The sequence below is a fragment of the Ictalurus punctatus genome, chromosome 9, assembly GCF_001660625.3.
Source record: "Ictalurus punctatus breed USDA103 chromosome 9, Coco_2.0, whole genome shotgun sequence".
Classification (NCBI taxonomy): domain Eukaryota; kingdom Metazoa; phylum Chordata; class Actinopteri; order Siluriformes; family Ictaluridae; genus Ictalurus; species Ictalurus punctatus.
In genome coordinates, this window is record NC_030424.2 from 29,500,167 (window position 1) to 29,523,946 (window position 23,780).

Consider the following 23,780-nt stretch of genomic DNA (forward strand, 5'->3'; position numbering starts at 1 on the left):
CCAAAAGAACTCAGCCTCCTCAGCAGGTGGAGACGACTTTGGGCCTTTTTGTATAGGACATCTGTGTTTGTGGACCAGTCCAGTTTATTGTTCAGCTGAACACCCAGGAATTTATATGTCTCCACCCTCTAAATGTCCATACCCTGGATGCTCACCGGTGTAGACCGGGTCGGCCTCCTGCGGAGGTCGACTACCATCTCCTTTGTCTTGCTGGCGTTGAGGCAAAGGTGGTTTAATTCACAAAAGTTGACAAAGTCAGCGATGAGCTCCTGGAATTCCTGATTGTTCTCCTCTTATACTCATCCAACAATGACCGTATCATCTGAGAACTTCTGCATGTGGCAGCTGTTAGTGTTATGCCTGAAGTCCACTATGTACAGTGTGAAGAGAAATGGAGCAAGCACTGTACCCTGCGGTGCTCCCGTGCTGCTGACCACCACATCAGACATACAGTCCTGGAGCCTCACATACTGTGGTCTGTCAGTAAGATAGTTGGTGATCCATGCAGCCAAGTGGCGATCAACTCCAGCTCCCAAAAGCTTCCCTCTAAGTAGTGATGGCTGAATTGTGTTGAAAGCACTGGAAAAATCAAAAAACATGAGCCTCACAATGCTCCCAGTATTCTCCAGGTGTAGAAGTGATCTGTGCATCAGATAAATAATGGCGTCCTCAAACCCCATGCCTGGTCAGTAAGCAAACTGTATGGGGTCTAGCTCTGAGCTCACTAGGGTCCGCAGCTGTTGCAGTACAATTCTTTCCATGAACTTCATCAAGTGCGAAGTTAAGGCTACCGATCTGAAGTGGTTTGGCACACTCTGATGAGCAATTTTGGGTACTGGAACCACACAGGAAGTCTTCCACAGTACTGGAACTCATGTTAGTCTCAGGCTCAGATTAAAGATGTGCAGGATAACCTCACTGAGCTGATCTTCACAGTCTTTAAGCAGTCTGGAGCTGATTCAATCTGGGCCAGGGGCCTTTCTTGCCTTGATATTTTTTAGCTCCTTATTCACCTGACTGAGTGTCAGAGAGAGACTGTAGGTGGGAGTTATTGGCAATCCCTGATGAATGGTATCTGGGGAGGGGTGTGAAACCTCCTCGAGTGAGGGATGGTGAGCAGTGGAGAGGTGTGAGCTGTGTAATGCTGATATCTCAGAAGCTGTGAGAGTTGGACGATGCCAATATTCCTGGAGCCTTGGGGGTGGAGGAGGGGGTGTCTATTGGCCAAAGAGGGAACGGTTGAGTCGCTGACAGGTCTGAGGTCTGGTCGGAGGGGGGAGGAGATGGAGCCGAATCAAATTTATTAAAAAAACAGATTTAATTAATTTGTCCTTTCACAGTCACCAGATACAAGGCCCCTCCCATTGTCTTTGTTTTGACATGAAATTGTTTTCAGTCCCCTCCAGACCTCCCTCATGTTGTTCTATTGAAGGCACTCCTCCAACTTTTTTCTGTACCTGTCTTTTCCTTTCCTTATCTCCCCTCTGAGCTGTTTTGGAACCCTCCTCAGCTCATCTTTGTCCCCCAATCCGAACAGTCTCTTTTTTTCCTTTAACAGGGCTTTGAGCTCTGGAGTCACCCAGGGTTTGTTGTTGGAAAAACACCGAACCTTCTTCTTAGGCATGGTGTTCTCCACACAGAAATTAATGTAGTCCATTACACAGTGTGTGAGACTGCCAGTGTGCTCTCCATGCAAACTACAGAGCATCTTCCAGTCTGTAGACTCAAAACAGTCTCTGAGTGCCTCACTGTTCCCCTCAGACCATTTTCTCACATACCTTGTGATTGGAGGTTGTTTATTCACCAAAGGTATGTAGACAGACAGCAGGTGGACCAGGTTGTGATCTGAGCGGCCAAGTGAGGGAAGGGGTGAAGAACTGTATCCATCTTTTGTGTTTGCATACAGCAGATCCAATGTTTTATTACCCCTAGTGTGGTATTTAACAAACTGTGTGAAGGTGGGGAGAGTTGAGGACAGGGAAGCATGATTAAAGTCCCTGGAGATGAGAAGGTGGGACTGTGGGTGCGATGTCTGCTGCTGTGACAACAGTATGAAGTAGCTTACATGCCGCTGTAGCATCAGAAGAGGAGGGGATGTAGACAATTATCACAATGACGTGCGAGAACTCCCTCGGCAGGTAATATGGCTGCATGCTAACCTCAAGCAACTCAATATCCTTAGTGCACCACTGCTCTTTAACACTGATATACCCAGGGTTACGCCGTCTCTCATTCACAAACATCGCTATTCCCCCACCCGTCCTCTTGCCACTCTCCTTTGCGTTGCTGTCCGCTCTCACAAATTGAAATCCGTCCAGTGTAACCAGTGAATCCGTACTGAGACTGTTCAACCACATCTCCGTGAAGCACATGATGCTACAATCCTGGTACTCTCTCTGCAGCCTGGTTAGCGCTGTTAGCTCTTCCATCTCATTGGAGAGAGACCTCACATTCCCCATAATAACGGACGGAATGAACGGTTTGTACCATTTTTTTTCTCTCCCAGCGTTAAAGTCCAGCTCTGCTTCCCCTTCTCCTAATTTTCTCAGGGATCACCAGTCTTTCTGTAGGAAGTATCCTGGTGTTGCTCAGTGCTAACAGCTGCTCCTTAGTGTAAACAATAGAGCCGTGGCCAAATGGGTCTCCAAGTGCGGAGCCGTACAGTCCATCAAACAAAAAAATAAATATTGCCAACCTCCACAACTGCGTATCCGTATCTGCAAACACAACAGCAAGGATTAGTGTAGAAAGAAACACGAAGAAAGCACAAAAAACAAGGGAAATATACTAAACTTAGCCAAAAAAGAGCAGATCTGCTGCAACAGGCTGCCACCCACGTGGCACGTAAGTAGACAAAGGTGGTCCATTTAATTTACCACAGGATTTAACACAAATTAAATGAGCTCCATTTCATTTAAAACAGGAATTCACCACGGTCCTTATAATTGGAGTATACATTCCACTAGCACTAATGCTAAGGGGACGCTCTGTGAACTGTATGAGGATATTAGTGTACTGCAGAATGCACACCCTGATGGACTGTTTATCATCACCGGAGATTTTAACCATGCAAATCTCAAGTCAGGGCTCCTTAAATTCCAACAGCATGTGAACTTTGCAACGACATCTGCGAACATGCTGGATCTTGCTTACACAAACATCCCTGGCGTGTAGCAGGTGGATCCCTGCCCCCACCTCGGCTACTCATACCACATCTCTGTTATGCTAATCTCAGAATACAGACTGCTCATCAGACACTCCAAACCGGTTCTGAAGCAGGTGAAACCTGGCCAGCAGGAGCCATCTCTGCTCATCAGAACTGTTTTGAGCACATTGACTGGCACATGATCAGGGTGGCTGCAACCGATAGTGACTCCACCAACTTGGAGGAATACACGGCATCAGTGAACAGCTACAGTGATCAGCCACTGCATTGATGATGTCACTGTCTCCAAGACCATCACCACACGCTCCAACCAGAAGCCATGGATGACTGCTGAGGACCCGAGACAGGTCCTCGGCCATTAGTGAGGCAAAGCATGCACAGCCCCAGAAAATCCACAGCCACTTCATGGACATTGGTGATACGTGGCGGATGTAGAAGGACATTCAGGTCCCCTTCCTCCCACACCGATCATCAGGAAGTGCTTCAAGACGCTCATAATGAGGCACATCATAACCCTGCTGCCCCCACACTGGACACCCTGCAATTCACATATCGTTCCAACCTCTCAACAAACAATGACATTGCCACCACCCTACAACTGGCCTTCACCCACCTGGATGAAAATGACACATGCATTCAAATGCTATCCATAGACTTCAGTTTAGTATTCAACACAATCATTACTCAGCACCTGATTGGAAAGTTGAACCTGCTGGGCTTGTATACCTCCCTATCCAACTGGATCCTGGACTACCTGAGTAGGAGACCTCAGTCAGTTCGGATCAGGAACAGCATCTCAAGCACTACCACATTGAGCACTGGGGCCCCCAGGGCTGTGTGCTCAGTCCACTGCTGTTCACTATGCTGACTGTGCAGCAATGCAAAGTTCAAATCACATCATCAAGTTCACCAATGACACAACTGTGGTGGGTCTCTTCAGCAAGAACAACTAGTCAGCACACAGAGACGAGGTGCAGTGGCTAACGGACCGGTACAGAGACAAAAACCTGTCTCTGAACATGGACAAAACAAGAGAGATAGTTGTTGACTTCAGGAGAGCATGGTGCGACCACTCTCCGCTGAACAACAGCTCCTCTGTGGGGATAGTCAAGAGCACCAATTTCCTTGGTGTTCACCTGACATAGGACTTCATCAGGTCCCTCAACTCCAGCTCCATAACCAAGAAAGCCCAAGAGTGCTTTCTTTAAATATACTAAACCAAATCACACCAGAGATTAGTCCCCTTTAACTCAGTTTTCTTCTTCACCTCTCGCACTGACCAGGCTTTTGTGATACTGTTTGTAGTAGGCATGAGCTGTCATTGAGTACTATTAAATATGTAAATGTAGCTGTCACTGCCAGTTTTTGTTTGTGAGATTAAAATAGATGAAACTTGAATATTCAAGAAATGTTACTCTTTACAAGAAAGGGAAACAAACATGTTAGGAAGTTTCTCAGAAACAAAAAAGAGCAAAATCACTGCACACATTTTACCCAAGACAGATTGAACCTGTAAACGATTTCCTAAATGCAATAAATGTATTTTCTCATAGCTTAGATTTGCAGTTTAAAATTTTAGGCACTTAAAAACGTCTGGGTTAACCCTGTTCCCTGAGAAGGGAATGAAACGTTGCATTTAGCATAACACTATGGGAGCGGCCTTGCGCGCGACCGGCATCTGAAGCTTGTGTAAAATCATGCCTATTTATAGGCCTGCCCTCATCATGGTGACCTCTCAATTTACGTTGGCTGCTGCTGCCATAAGCTCCAATAGTCTCCCATAGAGACTGGAGGGGATGCCAAGATCCAGCTTTATCTTGCTCAGTGTTGATAGGATTGACCCTATGTATGGTGGGCATAGAAATGCCCTCATCATAGTAGAAACCTTATAACCCCTAGAAAAGTTGTCCACTGCACTGGAAAATGCATACTTTTCTGAGGTTCAACCTGAGCCCCAAGCTCCTCATGTGGGCAAGAACAACATCTCGATGTTGAACTGCCAGTTCCCTGGATCATGCTAGAATTAACCAGTTGTCCAGGTAGTTTAGTACACGGATGTCACAATGGAGCCAGAATGACATCCATGCACTTTGTGAAGGTGCGAGAGGATAAAGATAGCCCGAAGGGAAGAACCCGATCTTAGCTATGTGGAAATATGCACCTTTTAGATCTATTGTCACAAACCAGTCCTCAAACTGAACCTGTGGAACGATAAGTTTGGGCATCAGCATCTTGAACCTGTATGTCCGAAGAGTACACTTCAGATGACGCAGATCTAAAATTGGCCACATACTCCTATTTTTTGCGGACCAGGAAATAATTGCTGTAAAAACCTCCCTCCCTCAGGAATGGGGTACATGTTCTATTTCCCCTTTGTCCAAGAGGGATCTTACTTCCTGCGCTAACATCGGGCTCTGGTCTGTGCTGACTACTGTGGTGAGCACAACTCTGAACCTGGGGGGGTCGAGCTCTAAACTGGACCCGGTAACCCTTTTCTACTGTAGACAGAACCCATGGAGACACATTTGGCAGTAGTTTCCATGCTGCCAGATGGTCTTTTAGGTGACGTTATCTATTCCACATTCTATTGGAGGGAAAGCATCAGATTTTATTTGCCCTGTGATAGCTTGCTGACCAGAGAACTCTGAACACTTGGGACAGCCTTGGCTAGGGGAGGCTCTACAGTACCACTGGGGTTGACTGCCCTAACAACCTCATGTCCCCGGATATGTCCCTCCATGACCCCTCAGGACCGCTCTTCTTTGTTTGCTTGGCCTTTATGACCATTCTCAGATCAGGCCTAGTAGCAGGCAGTGACTGTGGCCGCCCGGTTTCCTTGGCTGTCTACGGGGGTTGGCGGGCTGCCATACTCGCCTTCTGTATCTCCCTTGCACTAGCGCTGGCCTGGGCTCCACTCGTGGATGCCCGTATTAACTCCACACAACAGGGAAGGAACTGGCTGAATGCAGCCATATGTCAAGCTCACTCAGCAGGTCTGCTTGGTAGTCATTGTCTGCAGTGGTCTTGCCCACCAATGCCACAATGGTCTTACACGGTGGCTTGGATGTCAAAGCCGTCCCCCCATTACCTGCTTGTCGATGGAGAGAGGTAGCTCACATGCGCCTCCTGCACCTTCTGCATAGCTAAATAGCACAATTGCCGAATAATCTAACATCGTTGGGGTTATAAAATATGGTGTATGTATGGTTTTCCCACAGAAGCCTGATATTTTGTCAGGCACTTTTGGAAGAAAGTGGAGTTTTCAGCAGTGTGAGGGATTTACTTTCACTGGGGAGAAAAAAAAGAAGCTCATCCAGCCTTAGTATTCACTTCAAGCAGCTCTTTATATGCTGCTCTCAGTTTTTAGCGCACCCTTTGGCTTCTCAGAGTCACAGAGAAATTATTACTATTATTTTAGTGTGTGTGTTTTTTTGGGGTTTTTTTTGGCTTTCCATAGCGGAAGCAGGAGTCGATAGAGATAGAGCAGCGCTCGTCTCCGGCTCCTCTTCCGGATCCATAAGAGATCTCCTGGACTTGAAACGGCTAGCTGCCTCGGCAGCGGCCAGCTCAGATCCACAAGGCTTCTGAAACCCAACTCCATTCGGCTTCTGAGAAGAGAGCAAGTCGCGAGCGGAGCTGCCTAATGTAGGCGTTACAATGTGCAGTCAGACCTCTCGAGGGCTGTCGTCACATGCTCCATCCATAGTCACTTCATACAGAAAGTGTGCACTACTCCCCATGATGAAACAGGAGCAAGGCATAACACACTTCCTGAATTCTCTTACTCATTTTTCTTTCTCGCTCATTCCTTTTTTTCCTTCTCTTTTTTTTTAAAGGGATAGAAAAGTCCAGAGATTTTGAGAGGAAATTAAGCACATTTTGTTTCTTTACACAAACAACTGACATGTAGTCTCGCTGAAGATAATAAGGCTGATGGCGCAGTTCACAGGTGCCATATATTATATTATATTATATATATATATATATATATATATATATATATATATATATATATATATATATATATATATAATCACGCGACGCACTTAATTGCCACATCACCTGATCATGGCATGATTTTACACAAGCTTCAGATGCCGGTCGCACGCACGGGCGCTCCCATAGTGTTATGCTAAATGCAACATAGAGTTCCCTTTGAAAGGGAACACAATTAAGTTCAATTAGCAGACAAAAAAAAAAAAACATAGTTCAGAAATTTTCTTGGACAACATTCACTACTGACAATATGACATGATTTGAGAGTGACTATTGGCTTGTCCTTTTGACTTTGGATTTCTATTTTTTGAGATCCGTGTTATTGTTTCCATTTTTTTTTTGGCTTCCAGGAGTATATTTTATATACATAATAATAAATTATCCAAAGAAATTTCATTTATGTCAAAAACATTTCCCCTCCAAGTGTCCTTCAGAGACTTCCTGCATTATGTGATACACTGACCTGCTATTTGTTTTCTTTCAGACTTGATGACTTATGCACACTGCAGTGTCCTTGTACGCCTACTTTCCATAAACAAAATTTCTTAAATCAAACGAGTTTGGAGCTGGGGTATGTCAAAAGGAAAGGATTGGAGACGTTTAACAAGTTGTCCTTGAAGAGTAATTATACAAATTAGGATTTGGTTCGGTTTTGATAACCTATATGTAGGAGATCCCTATCTATCTATACAAGGCCTTACAAATCTTTGTAGTTTTACTGGTCTCAAGTTTTAACACATTTACACACTCACACATAGTAGTTGGTGAAGTCTCCTCCCTGACACATGAATTGAGGGATGATCCTGTGGAAACCGCTGTCTTTAACGCCAAAGCATTTCTTGTGTGTACAGACAACAGAAGTTCTCTACCCAAAGAAGAATGACAAATAAATCAACACTGAAGAGCTAAAGGTGCAGCTTACTGTGAGACTGTCTTGAATTAATAATAAAAATGTCACTGCTATCTGTCCAATTAGAAAGTTCCACCTCTCTCATTAGAAAGTAGGTGTTTTACCCTTGGTGGTGGTGTAGTTTTGAGGAAATATTGATCAGAGGGCTGTTTAGATTTTGCTAAATCTAAACAGCTTCAGCTAACTTCTGGTTTACTTAGAAGATGAATCACTTTCCTCATTTTATCAGTGTTCATGAAATCAAGATAACAGCGGAGAAAAGGAGGAGACCGAGACCTGATCGTCCTCGGGATTTGATTTAGTGTGACAGCGACACCCAGTGGTCAAGCCAGGAACTTCATTTTAAACTATCTTCAAAGCAGAACAACTTTGATTTTCTTTTTAAAGTAACTCGCAGTTAAAATATGTTTTTCATATTTTCATACTCTTTTCTTCTACACCTTAAATTCATATTCAATAAAGGACAACAATAAATGCGACATACGATTACAGCAGAAGCATGAGGGTTCAGTTATCTGTTCAGGAAAACTGCTAGAATATTTGATAAATCACACTCGTACCTGCAGTCATGGGCACCACGTCAGCTCGGAGTAACATGCGCAGTCTTCCTGCAGGTTTATTTCCGATCTCGAGGTCTATGTAGACCTGTGGGTTCGCTCTGCCCTTCTTAATAAGTGGCTCTCCCTGAACACACACACACACACACACACACACACACACACACACACACACACACACACACACACACACACACACACACACCAGGATATAGCAATAATAAATCTTAATCATTATACTACTTAGTTAACACACCACCTTCTCTATAACGTTGTGTCATCTGTTGTAAATAGACAGCTTAGTTTGAATACAGGATGAGAGTGACTTTCCTCCGAGTCCTCTTTAGACTGAATGTCATTACATTATGTGCATACTTTGTTTTGGGGCTGAATCCTTAACAGAAAAACATGCTGGTGTTTCTGTAAGCAGATAAACATTCTGTACTAATCTAAATGATGTGACATGACCTTTTTTGACGTTATCCTCAGATGAACATGAACAGAACACAAAACTAGTACAAAGTAAAAATTAATAATTTCCCTCACAAACTTCTTCAGACAATTATTGTCAGACCATTTTTCACATGGGTGATAGATGTTCAATAACTTTTTTTGCTTCAATATAAATAAATAAATAAAAACTGTATTGTGTGTTTACTCAGGTTGCCTTTGTTTTATGTTGTATTTCATTTGATGATTAGTATGAGATATACACAAACAGATGAAATCAGGATGGGGCAAATCCCATCCATCCATCCATCCATCTTCTACCGCTTACTCCTTCTTCAGGGTCGTGGGGGAACCTGCAGCCTATCCCAGGGAGCATCAGGCACAAGGCGGGGTACACCCTGGACAGGGTGCCAATCCATCGCAGGGCGCAATCACATACACACTCACACACATTCATACACTATGGGCACTTTAGACACGCCAATCAGCCTACCATGCAAGTCTTTGGACTGGGGAAGGAAACCGGAGTATTCTGGGAATAGTTGGTGAGGGTTAAGGGATTGTGTTAATGAAAAATGAAAAAAACAATAAAATTGAATTTGAAACAAAGAAAAGCAATTTAAAGAAACCAAATGATGTGAACCATAGAAGTGGGAATGGCCGAATAATGTGCCCCTTTCACAGCGAGCTTGAACGCATCACATGACACACTGTTGCTTTGCACATGCGGTACAGTTAAGGAACGTGATCTATTCAGACTAATGTCAGATATAGACCACATATAGTTTCACATAACTTAACAAAATTGGATTTGGTCAGAAAATCTAATTTGGGCTTTTCTTGCCTGCAGTGTGAATGCAGCCTAAGAGTACTATCAACAAAATTGTGTGAAACTCATCTGTTTTCAAAGAATAGAAGAGAAGCCTTTATTTATCACATATACATTACAGTACAGTGAAATTCATTCTTTGCATATGCCAGCCTGTTAGGAAGTTGGGGTCAGAGCACAGGGTCAGCCATGACCCCCAACCTTCTGATCAGTAACCCAGAGCCTTAACCACTAAGCCATCACTGGCATTAATTAAAGAATATGACAAATAAACGAAGCCAGCCAACACAAAACCCATGAATTAGAACAAATAAAACTACTCATTCAATTATAACCAAAGAAACGCTGAAGAAGAAGGTTGTGCATATGAGGGAAAGAATGTTTAAAGACCAGTATGGATGAAAGCTGGCTTTTAAATTGTTCCTATTTCGCCATAAAGCTTTTTCAACACGTCCAGCACTTTGGCCAAGACACCGTAAACTATTTTAAAATAGCAGTGTCCGCTTTGTGATTCCTGTTGGTTTGATCACCTGGGTACAGTGTAGATCATTTTTTTCTTTGCATTTTCATGTCAAGACAATTTCTTTACTTAATTCACACCTATTTCACCTTTTCTGTAATTTACCTCAAGATGTTGACCTTTTTAGGTGCTGGTACACTAATAAACATGTTACATGTAAACATGTATATTTTTTTCTTGTTTTTTTTTTGCATGGATGTAATTTGTGGCAATTTTATGTTCATATATATATATATATATATATATATATATATATATATATATATATATATATATATATATATATATATATATATATATATATAAAGAAATGTGTAAAAATGGACATACAAATGTGCATATTCTTTTTCAAAACTGACATTCAAATGTATTAAGCCTTCAAATGTCAACGAAATATTTGAACAAAATGTTGTGTATAATAAACATTTCCAGGGTTGACTACCATGGTGAAAAAAACATCTAAACATTTTGACCAGTATGGCTCACACAGTGAGCCAATTTACTGACGCAATAACTAGGTTTTGATGCATGAATTGAATGTTTTGGGTGAGTTACTCATTTTGCAGACATGCAATAGAGTTGTGATGTCCCATAAAACAATTAACAGTGACAATTGCACTTAAAGTTTAGAGAATGTTAATGAGCCAAAGCGATTGAGAAAAATTTAAACAATTTTTTTTATTGTTTAGGGTGTCCTAAACTAGAAGTAGTAGGACTACTACTTCAGGAGGATGAAGTATACATCCCTTCTGTATATCAGGTGAAGCCTTCAGTTTAAAGCACCCCTTACACAGCACAGAGCAGCTCACCTACATGTTTTGTTTTCATATGGAAGTTGCTGCTGTATGCGCACACACACACACACACACACACACACACACACACACACACACACACACACTTAATTCACTGTGAAAAACAGGAGTATGAACAGATGCTGCTTCATCATTGATGTTGGTAAACTCTAAGAAATAAGAAATAAAATAGAAGAAATAAATAAAATCCCTCAGCAGTCCTGATAAAAACTGTGACTACAGTGATATTCACAACCACAATATACTGTAACAACATATTAATAGTCTAAGAACTACACTAGATACGTAAAGTTTGAGGTTGGCTTGACAAAGCCAGTCTGAAAGTTTAAAATAGTTATCAGTTTTAAGTCTGAAGGTAATGTACAATTTTAAGAAACAAAGAGAGACAGTTAGTTAGGGTGCCAATATTTGTAGAGCTGGATAGACAGATTTGGTGCCAATACTTGTAGAGCTCGATAGATAGCTAGGGTGCCAACACTTAGAGTTGATTGGATAGATAGATAGATAGATAGATAGATAGATAGATAGATAAGGTGCCAATACTTGTAGAGTTGCATAAATAGATAGAGAGATAGATGAAGTGAGAGGTTACAGGTATGTTACAGGTATATTGACCGAGTGAGAGGGAGAGAAGAGGGGCTTCAGGAAGTGTGCACGCAGGTGTATGTGAGTTTTGATAGTTGGAGTTTGACATCTTGAAAATTTTGAACCAGGCTCAGAACATTCTGTCTGTATGTAAGTGAGTGGGAGTTTTGGGGATATTTGGTTGTCTGTTATGGGAAAACCATATGTCTGATCAGTTAGAAAAAAATAGTGCCAGGTCAGTCTGAACAGTTTGAGGGACAGTGCTGAGTATTGTGGAAGTAGCTTGAAAGCTCAAGGAGTTATAATAGTCAAAAAAAACTTATGGAAGTCAATGGGAATTTTGGCGAATTTGAACTCCTATAATGGGAATTCCGTAATTCCGTAAATCAGATAAGAAAAGTCACAGCAACTTGAGTCAGAACAGGCTGGAGGACTTTAGAGTTTGGTGAATGTAGCTTGAAACCTCTGGGAGTAGCGTTTAGAAATTATGGGTCTCAGAATATTATTACTACTACTACTACTAATAATAATAATAATAATAATAATAATAATAATAATAATAATAATAATGAGAGTGGTACTTGCAAAATTCGACACCTACATGCAGCTGCTCATTCCGGTCAGCAGGGGGTGCATGTGCATAGGTGTTGAAGCATAACTCCATCCATCCAATCATCCATCTTCTATACCGCTTAATCCTTTTCAGGGTCACGGGAAACCTGGAGCGTATCCCAGGGAGCATCAGGCACAAGGCACACCTTGGACAGGGTGCCAATCCATCGCAGGGCACTGAAGCATAACTAACTCGACATATATTGGTATCTGTAATGATTGTATTTAAGATTTTAATATAATAGGCTTTATAGCAGTCCAAACACCCAAACCACAATTCTCCTCATTGAGCCAAGTGTTTTGATATGTCACATGTATTTGTTGTGGTAGTTTTGTGATGCAACTTATTTTGGGGGTTAACATGCACGTGACATCATGTGACATCACTAGAATACCCATAATGCAATTCTTCTCAAATCTCCAAGCATTTTTATATGTCACATGTGAAGCCACCGCTGAGAAGCCTGTTGAAAGTTCTCTGGCTATAGGAGATTATTTTGCCGCACATGAATTTAGCTCGGCTTTAAGGGGCACGGGATGTTTTAGTCAGGGTTCATTCCATCTTAAGTGGTCCAATAATTGTAAAGTTGGTTGCTCGACCATTTTAAATAATTCTCTTTTTAGTGATTACCTCGATGTATTGGCATTGCAGAACCACCAGTTTTAAAATTTACGACGGGACCTTTGTGTTATGGAACACAATACATTTTGGTTATACAGCTGTTTACGGAAACCTCAATATCTCATCTGAAGATAATCTGGGCTCCTTGGAACTAAAACGGCTCTTTAGAGCATATTACAAGGTACATGGACATATAAGCATTTTGTACATTCTTGTTCCTTAGACTTAGAACTTAAGTCCAAATTTCCACTTTTAGCATAAATGTATATTAGGGTTTGAGTCTCAGTCTTGTTTTTTTAGATGGTACCTAGGTAAGTACATTGTGCATGCGGAAAATTTCAGAACATTTGATACTTTTTTGTGGGGGTGAGAGAGTGCGATTTTAAAAACCGTAATTTTCGGACTATTGAGCGCACCTGAATATAAGCCGCAGTCACTAACTTTAAAAAGAAAAAAAAAATTGTACATATATAGGCCGCACTTGTCTATAAGCCGTAGGTGTCCACGTTGTAACATGAGATATTTACACAGAAAATATATTCTTTACACAGATATTTACACTTATTTATTTTTTTAAATACGTACCGTGAATGCTTTTTCCCCGAACAGTGCCTGTAACACGACTGGTTTAAAAAAAATAAAATAATAAAAATAAAATAAAATAAAATAAAAATAAACACACAACAGCTGCCTACGAGGAAGAGTCATTGATCGCCATCTTAATCTTCCTCCTGCGCACTAAAACCACTAAAGTCGCCTTCTTCAGTGTCGGAATCGAACAGCCTCAGAATTACCGGTACTTCGTCACACACTTCCTCAGTCTCTATTTCGTTGTTGCTCTCAATGTCACTTACATCTCGAGGCAAATTCGCCCTTGAGCTTGTGCTGTCGTCTTCATCACGCAGCAGTCCAGCCTTTCGAAACCCATTGGTGATGGTAGATTTTTTGACACTGCTCCACGCTGTTAGGATCCACTGGCAAACTTGAGCAAAAGTTGCTCTTCGCATGCTATTTCCTTCTTCGACAGCCAGATCGATCGCCTTTAACTTGAAAGCTGCATCACGTGCATTTCTTCGTGTGTTTTCCGTGATGAGGCGCAAAATGACCGATCTGAAGAATTTAGTGTGAGTGCATTTGATTTAATTCGAACGGTTTCATTGGTCCACGGTGACCTGTTCGGTAATTTCATCGGTCCGATGTGACGAGGCTAAATGTTTTGGCGGCGTGAAGCTCGTCAACCCGTAAAAATCCATAAATTAGCCGCGTCATTGTTTAAGCCGCAGTGTTCAAAGCGTGTGAAAAAAGTATCCGCTTATAGTCCGGAAATTACGGAAATTCCTTTCACTTTCAGGTTGAATATATCGGGTGGGGGACCAGATACGAACCGGAAATTTTCACAAGAATAAGTCCTCTATAGTAACATTCTGCTGTAAAAGTTTTGAGTGTCCACTGGTTACAGAGCAAGGGCTAGTAGAAATCTGGGGGAAAAGCCTACTTTATTTATTTATTTTGAGAAATGTACAGACGTATTTTAAGTATAACAAATAGTAGAAATGTACCGGATTTTACAGTAATTATGTTTATGATTGACATATAATAGTTTATGCTTATCAATGAGGTCTATGTTGGCATGATCTGTCAAATGAGATTGGCAAATCTGCAGGACTTATTTCTGTGAAAATTTCAGTTTCATATCTGGTTTCCCACTAGAAATATTCAACCTGAAAGTGAGGGGAAGTAAAAAATAAAATAAAATTTAAAAAGCACTTTCACACACCCATAAAACAACAAAATAAGAGAAGTCTCAAACCTGAAATTTTCTTCATGCACACTATACTTTTCAAGGTATTCTCTAAAAAATAAATAAATAAATAAATATTTTTTAAAAAGAGTACTATGATATTACGATCATACGCACCTTAAAACAGACTAGTCAAAAAAGTTAGAACGTAAATGGCATCAAACTAAATCAGTAGTACTCAATTGCATGGAAAGAGAGTAAACGGTCTGGAGTGGCAATGATTTTATGATTTTTTTCTATGACAATATTGTGAATATTCTGAGTATTAAAGTTGGACAATTTGATAACTATATGTAGAAAACAATATAGTCGCATCAGTAGAGAGATTAGAATCCTTTACTTCTGCCCAACAGACTGAACTAATTTCAAATCAACTTTTGTACTACATGCCTTACCTATACATTTCCTCCTCAAACAGATAGTACCAAAAGCAATCAATTCTTTTTTAAATATAATCAACTCATCCATTATGTATATTAATCCTGTAAACTAGCAGTTATTAAACCACTGATTGAAAAACCTGACTTTGTTTATAGTCCATTATCAAACCTCCCGTTTATTTCCAGGATCTTATAAAAAGTTGTAGTTCAGCATTTAGGCTCAAGCTTGCACAGGAATAACATTTCTGAAATCTTTCAGTCAGGATTTAGACTCATCAGTACCGGGACAGAGCTGGTATAAGTGGTAAATGGCATAAAAAGGTTCCATGACATATTACATGACATTAAACTATCTAACATTATTTACTTAGTACTTCTGGTACTAAATTTTGTGCTATAGTTGGTGTTTCTAAAGTCACAATCACCCTTGCTGGGTAAAAATGCCTAACATAAGAAATTATTCCACACATCAAGCTATACAAAATATTTACATTTACAAGTGGTGGGAAATCACTGAAGTATTGCAGAAGAGCTCTGAAACATACCTGAAATGTTACGGAGGTAAACACTCGTGTTGCAGCTTTTTATGTCTCACTGTTCTTTAAAGACTTTCTGCAACATCTGACTAATTGATCTGCTGCTTGTCATTTTCATGTTTGATGACGTCTTTGTTTGCGTACTTTTCCACTTTACATAATCAAATCAGAGTGGATGGACAGACAGGTGACATGTGTTCAGGGATAGCCGTTGCACTTGGAGGGAAATTCTAACCCTGTACAACTTGGAGAAGGCCTCTAAATAATGCCCAGGAAGAGGAGACTTTCCTCAATGAGTGGCATATCACTAATGGCTTGCGTCTTGGTGGCAGCAAATAGGAGCAAGTTGTGCAATTAAATAGCATCTTTTTGCCTCTGAAATTGGTGATGCCCTGAGCCCCAAAAAGGTTGGGGGCTGACCGCAAAACTGACCTTTGTACCTTTGACACATTGTGATCAGGATTCACTGGTCTGATGTAGGTGCTGCTTGTGTAGTAGTTTGGGGTTGTTTTTTTAATCAAACAACAGTGGGAATTATCTAGCAAAAACCAGGAAACTCTTACACATTCTAACTTTTAGTTATACCTAAGAAGAGCCCTTTTTACTTTCAGCTGGGTTTTATCAATACTAGCTCAAAATCTCAAAAATCTCCATTTAATACCCATCTGTCTTTCTTAAGGCCTAATTTTACCATTACAAATCAAACATTATATCTCAGCTCAGGATGGTCTGGACTCCTTGGAACAAAAATTGGTCTCTAGAGCATAGTACAAGGTACACGGACATATATAACCATTTAGCACATTCTTGTTCCTTAGACTTAGAACTTAAGTCCAACTCAAGATTGCTCACAGTTCCACTTTTAGGATCAACTTACATTGGGAAGGGTTTGAGTCGGTCTTAATTTTTAGGGGGTACCTAGGTAAGTATAGTGTGCATGCAGAACATTTAAGGTTTGAGACCTCTTTTTTTATGGGGATGAGAGAGTGCATTAAAAAAAAATCCTCTCAATTTCAGGTTGAATATCTCTGGTGGGAAACTAGATAAGAACTGGAAAAAGTCCTCTATAGTAGCATTCTACTGTAAAAGATCTGAGTTTGAGTTTCCACTGGTTACAGAACTAGCGCTAGTAGAAATCTTGGGGGAAAAGCCTACTTTATTTATGTATTTTGAGAATTTAACAGATGTAATATAAGCATAACTACTAATAAAAAATTAACAGCATTTTAAAGTAATTATGTTTATGATTGACATACAATAGCTGATGTTTGTCACTGAGGTCTATATTGGCATGATCTCTCACAGGGTTCTTTAAATCTGCAGGACCTATTTCAGTGAAAATTTCAGTTTCTGGACCCCACCAGAAATTTTCAACCTGAAAGTGAGGGGCATTTTAAAAAATTGCACTTTCTTGTCCCCATAAAAAAATTTAAAAATTTTAAAAAATGAGAGGAGGCTCAAACCTGAAATTTTCTGCATGCACACTATACTTACCAAGGTACTCCCTAAAAAATGTAAGACTAAGACTCGAATCCTTCCCATCACCCCATAATCAAATTATATGACTAACATAAGACATTATCCCACACATCAAGGAATACAAAATGTTTACATTTACAAGTGGTGGGAAATCACTGAAGTATTGCAGAAGAGTTCTGAAACATACCTGAAATGTTACGGAGGTAAACACTCAGTGTTGCAGCTTTTTACGTCTCACTGTTCTTCAAAGACTTTCTGCAACATCTGACTAATTGAGTTGCTGCTTGTCATTTTCATGTTTGATGACGTCTTCGTTTGCGTACGTTCCACAAAAATTTAAATAGTAAAATCAGAGTGGATGGACTGTCGGGTGACATTTGTTCAGGGATAGCCGCTGCACTTGGACGGCAATTCTAACCCTGTAGAACCTTGAGAAGGTATGTGTGGTATGTACCCCCTTGAATACTCACCAGTGCAGAGTGCATCCCAGCTCAGTCAGGGACAGTCTGTGGTGTGTCAGGGACCCGGGCCAATGCCACCATCTCCATCACGTGGCATTTGTCCTGGAAATGCCTGGGCTTAGATTAGCCCCTGTTTCCATGGGGCAGGGACAGTGGGAGGGCAGAAGGAAAAAGGGGAAGAGCAAGAGTGACAGAGAGAGGGGGAGGGAGAAAAGGAGGGCTCACCTGTCCCAGGATACACCGACAATTGTTCCTCTACCAGCTGGACTGCCTTGTCTAGTAAAGGGGGTGGCAGACTGTGTCCAATGCCATGGTCCCATTCCACTGTCCCCTGCAGTAGTCCGGCAATGAACTGGTACAGCACCACTAGGTCGACGACATCCTTGCTGCTGCACTCCCCTGCCTGCAGCCACCTTTGACAGGTTTCTTGGTGCTGTTCGGTGTTGCGGCCTACCCATTGCAAATTGGCCCCCTTTGTGGTCCTGGTACTCTAGTAGGTTTGTGACTGGAAGCTGTTGGGCCACAAGCTCAGATTCGCCTGACAGTAGTAGTGGCAAAAGGACTGCCCACTGTGACTCTGGCCAGTGACACACAACTGCTGCACTCTCAAAGAGCTCAACAAACACTTTTGGGTTGTCCTGTGGTCACATTTTCGAGTGTAATGTGGGGCATGTCTGCAGCAGCCATCGGGGCTGCAGCTGGAGTACCCACCAGTTGGACCAGGCTCTGTAGTACCTGCCGATCCTTTGCTTGACCTTGGTAAAGGGCCTGGAAATAATGCTTCTGCTACGTACAAAGATCAAGGAGGGCCTGGTGTTGCATCTGATGGATGCCAGTGAGGGTCATTGACAACCTCAGCAAGTGACAAGGACTCCGTGACAGCAAATCTTTCTCAAAGTCCTGGGTTCCAGCACCAGTGTTATACTTTCCTGGGTTGGGTCAGGAATGAGGAGATGGGAAGCAGACATGGTTCCCTTATTTTACTTGTCACTTTTCAGCATTTTACTACAAAGGCACACAGACACTCTGCTCTGTGCTGCTCAGCTCTCTCTCTCTCATGGCTCTCATCTCACCCCTCTTTATCCTTGTTTGCTAACACTCATTAGCAAACAAGCAAAATTTCACACAGGTGTGGGATCCTTAATAGTCACTTTTCCTGGCTCCACGCTCCATTCACAAACCAGTGCTGAACCACAGTACATTATACCCCCACTTCCACAGTAATGTTTCAAAGGATGAGGTAGTGTCCAAGACAACCTTCTCATATTGCAAAGGGTCCATTGGCTGCTATTAGATTATTCTATAACGTTCCCTGTTAATACTCATGTAATGAATTCAGTTAATATAACCTTTTTGTTTTTCTTGTTTTTCTAAGTACTTATATCTTATAAACTCGAATCTTGTGCACATGGATCATTATACAACACCAAGAGCTCTGCGATCTTCTCTATGGCTCAAGAAGTCATCTTTTTTGTGACCTTTTTTAAGGGCGCTTGAATTTTACATTGCTTAGATTTAATATTTCCAGGCTTGGTGTCCTGCACTTCTGTGTAAAAATGCAGTGACAAATTATGCCAGTGAAGTCAGCCATCTCAGTGCCCTTCAAAGCCTTTCTGTAGTATGTGAAAAACTGAGCTGCTATTTGCTGTCTTCAGACTTCATGACTTATGCAAACTGCCTTTGTTAGTCTAATTTCCATCAAAAATTTACTGAAATCAAATTAGTTTGGAGCTGGGGTATGTCAAAAGGAAAGCGCTGGAGACATTTAACAAGTTGTCAAAGAGTAATTATAGAAATTAGGACTTGGTTAGAACATTGATGGGGTGTCTTCTGGAAATCATAAACCTTTTACTGCTGGTTGGTCAGACTCATAGCCTTAGAAATCACTGAAACAACATTTAAGAACAGACACAAATAACTGCAAAAAGGCAGTAACATCCTATCTTTGAGAGTTAATCAAAGCCACATTATCATTTTCTAACAAAGATTAAGATAAAGATTCTGTCAAAAATATAAGCCAGTGTTCAAAGGTTTATTAGATATTTACAAATTCTTTATACAAATCCTGAAGAGTTTGTGATGCGAGTCCTGCACTTTTACCTCCTGGCTTGGCGGTTAAGGCTCTTGGTTACTGATTGGAAGGCTGGGGGTTCAAGCCCCAGTGCTGCCAAGCTGCCACTGTTGCGCCCTTGAGCAAGGCCCTTAACCCTCTCTGTTCCAGGGGCACTCTATCATGGCTGACCCTGCCTTCTGACCCCAGCTTCCTGACATGCTGGAGTATGCAAAGAAAATAATTTCACTGTGCTGTAATGTATATGTGACCAATAAAGACATCATTATCAAAATACACATATATTAGTTAGTGAAGTCTCATGCCTGACACAGGAACTGAGGGATGATCCTGTGGAAGACAATGCTTCAAACACGGAAGCCTTTCTTGTGTGTGCACAGACAAAGGAAGTTATCTACTACAAAGAGTCACAAAAAATAAATCACAATCACACCAAAATTATTTGCACAATGCAACCAGCATACAACACCCATTAGTTAGGCATATTTAACTACATATATTTGTAATGAATATGTAGTTGTAGATCCATGTCATTGTGTATGTATTCGAACACAGAGGCCCATACAGTGTCTGCCCCTGCCTGTGATGGACTGGCATTCCAACTAGGATGTATTCCAATCTCACATCTAGAAGTCCCATCTTGTCAGAGCGTGTATGAATTTGAGTGGGTATGAATTTGTGTCCGAGTTTTCTCCAAGTTTCAACCAAGAAAACTTTCAGTTCATCCTGACTAGAGCACCCCACAGATGTTCTATAGTAGAGATGTCCAATCGGCTGGCTTGAGTGCAGGTTTTCAATCCAACCAAGCAGAAGCCACACCTGAGTCTACTGAAAGCCAAGCTCAACTGATTAAAAGGGTGGAATCAGGTGTGGCTGCTGTTTTTATATTACCAACCACAGGTGGAATCAGGTGTGGCTGCTGTGGTTATATAATCAAATCAGAAGAAGCTGATTAATTTTCAAGCATGGCTTGAGCCTCATCCACCCACTCGTCAATTCTTGTGCCTTATTTGTCACAAAATTTTGGACATCGCCTGTCCCTAGGCACAAAAACAAACCGTTCCGGCACCACAGGATCAGCATCAACTGGTTGGGGAGGGTCAGGCACTGCCATGGTGGCAACAAAAGCAGCTCAACCTTGACCAGGTAATTCACCTGGCATCTGTTCATGACACAACCGGTCATTGTCTGCTCTCAACTGCACCATTAATTACAAAAGCTACATTATAGTACATTATATTATAACACTTAAGCCTCATTAAAACGCATCATATAAATATAAAATTGCTCTCCCATAAAGCACAATAAGAATTTTAAAACTAGCACTTCTCCAGGCCCAGGCTGGGCAGGAACAAGGCAGGCCAGTTGCAACCCGGGAGCTCAACCAAACTCGCCTTAATCCACATCAAATCATTAGACACTACCTACACCATAAGAAAGTTGTTGTGTCGGCACACTGAGCACGCTATGAAATACACAGCACCAAATGAAGCCTCCCCGTCCTACTCAAAGACTCGCTAACTACTGGAGAAAAAGAAAACACCAATTAAGCCAAAATGATACAAAAACAGTAAACAATAAGCAAAGACTGAAAAACAAAACTATTACAGACACCGTGGTGTGGTGGCTATAATACTCAGGCTCACTGACACCGCCACTACATACTGATATGAAAGCTGATATGCAACACACCAGAAGCAAGGCATGTAAACAGACAGCCCAAGCGTGCCTCTAATCAACATAGCCAAAGCAAATCCCATAAGCAAACCAGCCCAGTAAAATGCCCATAAGCAAAGCAGTCAAGCAAAACAGGGAAGGAAAACAGTCAAGCAAAATAGCAGTGGCATCACATGTAGTGTCTTCGGCTAGGGATTTGTCATAGAGAAGATTTAGATGCTCAACTCCCCATGCTTACCTTAACACAGAGACCGGAGTGTCAAACTAAATCTACCAAATCCCAGTGTGATAAAGGGAAAGGCGTACTTACCGCTGGGTTGAACAAACACCGGTCACAAAGTTGTATGATTACTCACAGGTACTGCGGCTCAATATACCAGCCATCATTCAGTCACCGGGTAATGTTGCCATCACTGAACATGATCTCTGCTGCCAACCCGCCACAAAGCACCTGCCACTAACTCCGCTCTAAAACTATATATATAAACATATTGGCCTTGAGATGTTCACCTCAATACACTGTCAGCGAAGTCTCAGTGTACCTGAATGGAAATGGGAACTGAAACAGAAATACCAGTGAGTGAGGAACCCTGAATCACCAAAACAGTGTGTGAACAGTGGAATTAGATTTATTAATTATTCATTTAGAACACCTCTACAACGGTGACATCAGAAATATTTTTCCTATAACTGTATAGTAGAAAGTCAAGCAGTGCTGGGTGTTTTAAAGGGAACCTGAGTGTGAGCAGAGTTTTAACTTTAAGTCTATTGTCACAAATCGGAGTTGAGCCAGAATCAGGTGCAGATAAAGACATTTATTTAACCAAACGTACTATGAAACGAATACACTAAGACAACTTGGAAAACCACTATGGCAATAAACAAAACACAGAGACATGAACAACGGGAGTCTAAGACAACGCAAGACAAACCAATGGTGCAGACAAGGACTATATATACACACATGAGTGCTCATTACCCAAAACATGAATCAAGTGCAGGTGGTCATGTGACAACTAGAGCAGTGCTGTGGCTGATGGAAAGTGGAGTCCAGAGTTTCCCGATACGTGACAGAACCCTCCCCCAAGATTAACCAAAATTATACGTCCTCCATCTGGTGGTCCTGGCCCCCTGGAGAAAATGTCCTCCGCAAAACCAGGAGGCCGGGTGGCTTCTACAATGGCACAGGGAGGCTGAGATATTTCCTCGGCAGAGCATGAAAGTGGAGCGACGTCCCCAGCTGAACTGGAAGGCCGAGCGAAGTCCCCCGTGCGGCCAGGGAGAGGAGCGTGGGTCTCCTCGAAGCAGAAGGGGGGAACGCTAGTTGCCATGGAGCAGGCGGGCGATGACCTCAGCTGAACGGGGAGGCTGGGCGACGACCTCAGCTGAACGAGGAGGCTGGGCGACGACCTCAGCTGAACGGGGAGGCTGGGCGATGACCTCAGCTGAACGGGGAGGCTGGGCGACGACCTCAGCTGAACGGGGAGGCAGAGGCTCTGAGGTCACTAGGTGAACCTTGGGCATGGGCGGAGCTTGGCTGGCCGTGAGCAGAAGTTGGCTGGGTGTGAGTGGCATTTGGTCATTTGGCTTAGTAGGCCTGAACGTGAACTCAGGGACGCGAGGCTTGGCTTGGACCTTCCTGACTGGGGGCTGGACCTGGAGCTCAGGGACTGGAGGCTGGACCTGGAGCTCAGGGACTGGAGGCTGGACTTGAACCTTAGGGACTTGAGACTTGACTGGGATATCAGGGACATGAGACTTGACTGGAACTTGGACATCAAAGCCTGGTGCTAGTGCCTCCCCGCTGACCCTTTGCTGGAGCTCGGCAGGTGAGCCCACCTCGTGGGGCTCAGGTTCGAGCTCTGAGGTCACCCTGTCGGTCCCGGGCTGGGTCTCTGTACTGAACACAAACTCCCCCTTGTACCTGGACTCCTCCTCCTGTTGGCGTGGCATGGCGTAGTCCTGCATGAACATAGGCGGTAAGTTGAAGCCCAGGTAATTCCTGGCGTCCTGCTGCTTTCATAGCGCAGCTTGGTAATCTTCCGACTGTTGGCGCAACGTGGCAAAGTACTCCACTAACATTGGTGGCATCCTGACACCCCAGATAACCATCTTGGCGATCTGCTGCTTCTGATTGTTGGTCTTTCGTTCTGTCACAAAGAGTTGACAGAAGTTGAGCCAGAAGCAGGTGCAGATAAAGACATTTATTTAACCAAACGTACTATGAAATGAATACACTAAGACAACTTGGAAAACCACTATGGCAATAAACAAAACACAGAGACATGAACAACGGGACTCTAAGACAACGAA

The 23,780-nt window shown here is 42.3% G+C and overlaps 1 protein-coding gene across 1 annotated transcript in view; it reads right to left on the minus strand.

Annotated features, from left to right (window-relative positions):
* Positions 1 to 23,435, minus strand: part of LOC128633618 (uncharacterized) — a 29,491-nt gene extending 6,056 nt beyond the window's left edge. Inside the window, exons 1-3 of the mRNA XM_053682948.1 lie at positions 23,392 to 23,435; positions 17,979 to 18,132; positions 8,633 to 8,756 (exon numbers count right to left, since the gene is read on the minus strand). Coding sequence (XP_053538923.1) covers positions 8,633 to 8,756; positions 17,979 to 18,132; positions 23,392 to 23,435 — 322 coding nt within the window. The remainder of the gene's footprint in view (positions 1 to 8,632; positions 8,757 to 17,978; positions 18,133 to 23,391) is intronic.
* Positions 23,436 to 23,780: the final 345 nt, after the last annotated feature.